Source organism: Danio aesculapii, chromosome 5 (assembly GCF_903798145.1).
Source record: "Danio aesculapii chromosome 5, fDanAes4.1, whole genome shotgun sequence".
Lineage (NCBI taxonomy): Eukaryota > Metazoa > Chordata > Actinopteri > Cypriniformes > Danionidae > Danio > Danio aesculapii.
Genome location: NC_079439.1, coordinates 70,816,083 through 70,822,082, shown reverse-complemented (window position 1 = coordinate 70,822,082; position 6,000 = coordinate 70,816,083). Strand labels below are relative to the sequence as shown.

The following is a 6,000-nucleotide window of genomic DNA, read 5'->3' as shown; positions in this document are numbered from 1 at the left end:
TCAGCATTGTTCTAGCCATAATAGTTTATTAATTCTTTAATTAAAGGCAAAGCTGACAAACGAAATCTGCTGAATGGAGCATACACTAACCTATGTGTTATTTGGCCACAAGATGGCACCACACAGTCAAAAATAGCATCAAGATGAGTCAGTATTATTCAATAGTTGTTATTTGGAAATAGCATATTTTTGAATATCACGACTGACCAATGAGAATCAAGTATTTGTATTATGTATTATTTAGCTACAAGATGGCGCCAAACAGCCAAAAACAGCGGCTAGACAGAAAAACATATTTAGATGTGAATATTTTCACCGATGGTCAAGATGAGTCAGTGTTATTCAACGGTGTTATCTGGAAATAGCATATCTTAGAATATCACGACTGACCAATCAGAATCAAGTATTTCAGATGCCGTGTAAGAGGTTTTAACTGAACTGTACGTTGTTTTATCTTGCTTTATTAATGGCTCTGTATGCTTTCTGAGGGTAGAATTTCTGTTGAACTAATGCATAAGTAAGTGTTTTCGTTACGTTTTGTCTTTAGCTAATATGATTTGTATTTGGATTTTTGTTTTTCAGAATAACATCCCAACAGAGTCACTCATCAGCCAATCAGAGAGAATCGGGAAGCACAGAAAAGGCAAGTTAAATCACACACAACAATCTCTCGGTTAAAATAGTTTCATCCTGCTAAAGCATACAGAAATATTCAGACTCACATTCAAAATGATGTTTGCTGTGTGTTCATGCATTTTAAATAAGCTAAAACAACACAATTCTTGAGGTTTTTTTAAAGAGACAACTTGTTCATATTCAATCCACTTAAAGTTGTAAAGTTCCTTCATGTTGACCCAACACAAATCGACTGCATTTGTTTCACAGTTCAAGTAAGGGGGATATCCAGAGATGTAAAGCTCATTTATGTCTGCCAAAAAGACTTTCATCCCCCCCGTACCAGGTCCAACCCCCTATATTTAGACGCAGAGTCTTGTTGAAGTAAAACTCCTTTCCTGTGACCCTGACATTTGTGGTGTTAGTGGTCCTTACTCAGCTTCTCAACCCGGTGATTTTGGCCAGGGTGAGAGCACGGCCAAGCAGAGACGGCCTTAATGAGTGCACAAACCAGACATTTTGGGAAGCCACTGTTTGTTATTCAGACGGACACAAAGGAAGTTTGGGGCTGGGACAGGACAGGGAAGAGCATTTATATACGCTTGTTGTGGGGAAGGAGGGAAGGACGTGCTTTTTGGCTTGCAAGCATTTGGATCTGAGATTTAAACATTTTCTTTTCTTTTTTTGTATATGACTTCCTTTACAAGTGATGGTGTCAGGTGGTAAAGCTGTTGTGCTTCACAGGTGTTAAGCTGTCAGGTGTTAAGCCTAAAAGTAGGTTAAACCTAAGATTAAAATGTTACAAATGGGTCACACGGATTTGTAATTTTACTTTTTAGCATGCTGTTAGGATAAAAATAAAGACAATTTCTAAATTGTTTACATACCATAGAGTAGGTACATGTAACTAATTAATATTACTCAGTAGTTAAATGAATAATAAATTAGAAATATGAGACAAAAGGTCAAAAATATGACTTAGTAAGTCAATCTACAGTCTCATTTTATTAAACGCTTTAATGACAATTTGAACTTGACTTCAGAATTTAGATAAAAGGTCAGAATTATTCAAGAAAAGGTCGAAATTGAAATATAATATTGTAATGAAATAAGCTGATATGTCGTATTTTGGATTAAAAATCATTATAAATGTCAAAATGATCTCATATGTGTCAGTCATGAGAGTTCTAGGATAGAAAGTCTAGTGTGTCTAGGATAGAAAGTCTAGACCCTGGCTGGGTCAGTTGGCATTTCTGTGTGGAGTTTGCATGTTCTCCTTGTGTTGGCGTGGGTTTCCTCCGGGTGCTCCGGTTTCCCCCACAGTTCAAACACATGCGCTATACAGTTGGTGAATTCATTCATTCATTTTCTTTTCGGCGTAGTCTCTTTATTCATCTGGGGTTGCCACAGTGGAAGGAACCGTCAACTTATCCAGCATATGTTTTACACTGCGGATGCCCTTCTAGCTGCAACCCTTCACTCGGAAACACCCATTCACACTCATCCTGTCTTTGGACTGTGGGGGAAACCAGAGCACCCAGAGGAAACCCACGTGAACATGGGCAACTCCACGCAGAAATGCCAACTGACCCAGCCGAGACTCGAACCAGCGACCTTCTTGCTGTGAGGCAACAGCGCTACCCTCTGCGCCACCATGTCGCGCTATAGGTGAATTGGGTAAACAAAATTGGCTGTAGTATATGAGTGTGTGTGTGTGAATGTGAGCGTGTATGTGTATTTCCCAGTACTGGGTTGCAGCCGGAATGGCATTCGCTGCGTAAAACATATGCTGGAATAGTTGGCGGTTCATTCCGCTGTGGCGACCTCTGATAAATACGGGACTAAGCCGAAGAAAAATGAATGAATAAATAAATAACTTAGTAATTAATTAAGTTGAAGTTGACTTTGAAATTTAGATTAAAATGTTAAAATTATGACAAACAAAATTATGAAGCATTAAATCACGTTTTTAATGGAAAAGGGTCAAAATACATTCATTCATTCATTTTCTTTTCGACTTATTATTCCGGGGTCACCACAGCGGAATGAACCGCCAACTTATCCAGCATATTTTTTTACACAGCGGATGCCCTTTCAGCTGCAACCCATCACTGGGAAACACCATACACTCTCATTCATTCACACACATACACTACGGACAATTTAGCTCACCCAATTCCCCTATAGCGCATGTGCTTGGACTGTGGGGGAAACCGGAGCACCCGGAGGAAACCCACGCCAACACGGGGAGAACATGCAAACTCCACACAGAAATGCCAACTGTCCTAGCCTAGGCTCAAACCAGCGACCTTCTTGCTGTGAGACGATCGTGCCACCGTGGTCAAAATTCAGTAAATTATAAAAAATAAAACGTTGGGAAAATCATGAAACATTTTAAATCATTAAAGTCATAATAAAAAATAGTGGAAAAGTCAGAATTTAGATTTAAAAAGTCGTATTTATTATTACAAAATCTAAAATAGTGAGTCATAAATGTCAATTTTATGTTATACTGCCAATTACAAGGTGAATTTATGAGATTGGAAGCCATTAGTATGACGGTCAACACTGACATGTAATTGAGATAAAGTCATTGTTGCATGAGTCAAAATTATAACAATCAAAATTCAAGTAAAAATGGGAGTCGTCGCACAACAGATCGACTTTAGTCATCAGAGATGAGAAGGTTCATTTTTACTCAACAAGGCAACATGAGGCATGTCTTCCTTTTTCTCTTTTTGCTACTGTGTTTAAACGGACACGATGAGTCTGATTTGTGTTCAGTTGAACAGCCGGTGGTTGTGAAGGATGGAGATTCCGTCACTCTACACACGAATGTTGAAGCCAACCAGCAGTACAGCATAATGTGGATTTATGGAGGCAGTTGTATAGCTGAACTCCGAGGAGATCTCAGTGTCATCTGTACTGATGTTCAGTGTGATAAGGATGCTGAGAGATTCAGAGACAGACTGAAGCTGGATCATCAGACTGGATCTCTGACCGTCATAAACACCACAAACACAGACTCTGGACTTTATCATCTAGAGATCCACAGCACCAGGGCCAGCATTAGCGAAAGGATCTTCAGGGTCTTTATTAAAGGTGCTTTCTGTGCTGGTACAGATAAGGAACCAGTGTCAGTGATGGAGGGAGAATCTGTCACTCTGAACACTGATAGTAAAGCAAACCAACAAGATGATGTTCTCATTGCTGAAATCACTGAAGATCAGAGTCGGATCTGTAGAAATGATGATTATTATGAAGAGAGATTCACACAGAGACTGAAGCTGTATCATCAAACTAGATCTCTGACCATCAGAAACACAGATTATGGGCGCATCCAGCAGAATTGACATGTAATTGAGATAAAGTCATTGTTGCATGAGTCAAAATTATAACAATCAAAATTCAAGTAAAAATTCTGATAAACAAATGCACAAAGCAGTTTATAAATACAAGAAAATTGGTCAAAATTACGCCATAGAGTTTTTGTACTTTGCCTGATTTGAGTAATATCTCACAGTTTTGACAGTGTGCCAGTGTTTTCAAGTGATGATTAAATCAGTTTTTTACACAACACTTTACTTTATGGTGTCCTTGTTACATAAGTCAAATGTATTTACTATGGTAATATAGTACTAATTATAGTAATTACAATTAATTACATGCAACTAACCCAAAACCTAACCCACATTCCTAACCATAGCGTACGTACATGTAATTAATCACAATTACTCTTTATTATTATTATTTAAATGAATAATTACACTGTAACTAGCACACCTTAAAACAAAGTAATCATTAAGAGACCATCAAGTGACCTTAAAAGTGTGACTATTATTTATGTGGTGGAAATGTACTTCCAGACTAATGACATTTGTGTTCCTGTTATGTGAAAACATGGATGAAAGACCTAAAATAGAGTTAAAATGATGTTTAATGTTAGTATACAGTCATATGGACTAGTATTTTTGATATCTGTCAAACAAATAACTCATATTTTCCATACCAGCTAAAATAAGTCTGTTTATCCAAAGAGATATGATTGAGGGGCTTCGCTGGGCTCGACATACACTATTTTATAGCCTAGCATTTGTCTGAGTGCCTTTCTTTGTGCTGAAGAATGTGTCTGGGGTTTGGATCTCTTGACTTTATTGCCCGCCACATCACTTGTGGTAAACAAAGCAGAGGAGATGGTAATCAAATTAAGAAGCTGACAAGGCCAGAGCCTCAAGACCTCACAATAACAGAGTCGTTTATATTCACTTAGTCTTCATTTAGTGAAAGGGAGTCATCGAAAGGGAGGTTTATTTAGCAAGTTGAAGTGACAAATGATCACTCTTTCGCTTTGGATCAAACATCTTGCATCTTTCCATGGTAATGCATCTACTGTAGAAGTCAGTAGATCTTTAGTTTAAGAAAATATTCTTGCAAAGGTCATTTAAGGAGGATTTCTTGAGTCTTCAAGCCACTTTCATTCAAAGGTGTCAATTGGATTAATGCATACAAGTGAAATGTCGCATAAGAGCTGTGTGAATAAAGCAAAGTGTTTCCATCCAATGAGTCAAAGCAGGGCTTAATTTGTAAATGAATTATTCCCGGAACAAAATCAAAGTCACCGTGACCGACGTCCACCAAACAATTTAAGTTTTCCAGGAGCATGGCGTCATTAAACGATGATAGCGCAAAAAAAGAGCATCACATTTCTGAATGGTATTTAATGTGTGCTATATATAACGTTATAGGTCTGTCATGGATGATAAAAACATGTAGCTACAAACATAGATCGCATGAACAATCACTGTTCAGTTCACTTCACTATTATGTGCCAAGTGTAAAACAAATAGAGCATGTGTTTGCACTGGAGCACCCAGAGGAAACCCACGCCGACACAGGGAGAACATTAATTTCTAAATTGTGTGATAGTAAATTATAAGTTGAAATTGACTCAACATTTTAGATTACAATATTCTAATTAGGAAAAGCTAAATTATGTTACATTTTTAATGGAAAAATATCCTAATTCAGTAAACTAAATCAAAGTTCAGTATTCAGTAATTAAGTCAGGTTTATACTGTTTTTTAAGTTATGCAAAGCAGTTTGACTTTATATTTTTAGTCAGTTTGATTTTATATTAGTTAAGAATTTAAGATTGTCTTAAAAAAAAAGAAAAATGGGCTATTTTTCTTGTAAAATAAATGACTTTACGCCTCAGAAGACGAAATGCAATGAACGCAATGCGGTGGTTTTTGGAAACGTGAGACGCTCATTGGCAGCGTAGATGATCCAGACTGTACTAGAGGAAATAATAAAAGCAATATTAATAGTAATAGCTGAGAGATCCCTTCAGCTGAGGGATTTTAGAAAGACCAAAACAACATTTCA

The 6,000-nt window shown here is 37.3% G+C and overlaps 2 protein-coding genes across 5 annotated transcripts in view; one reads left to right on the top strand and one right to left on the bottom strand.

Moving 5' to 3' along the window:
* Positions 1-6,000, bottom strand: part of sftpbb (surfactant protein Bb) — a 298,486-nt gene that overhangs the window by 47,496 nt on the left and 244,990 nt on the right. The window lies entirely within an intron of this gene.
* The window catches only part of smtnb (smoothelin b), a 133,660-nt gene that overhangs the window by 54,378 nt on the left and 73,282 nt on the right, over positions 1-6,000 (top strand). For all 4 annotated transcript variants that reach the window (XM_056458823.1, XM_056458821.1, XM_056458824.1 and 1 more), the window contains one exon: positions 583-643. In XM_056458823.1, coding sequence (XP_056314798.1) covers positions 583-643 — 61 coding nt within the window. The remainder of the gene's footprint in view (positions 1-582; positions 644-6,000) is intronic.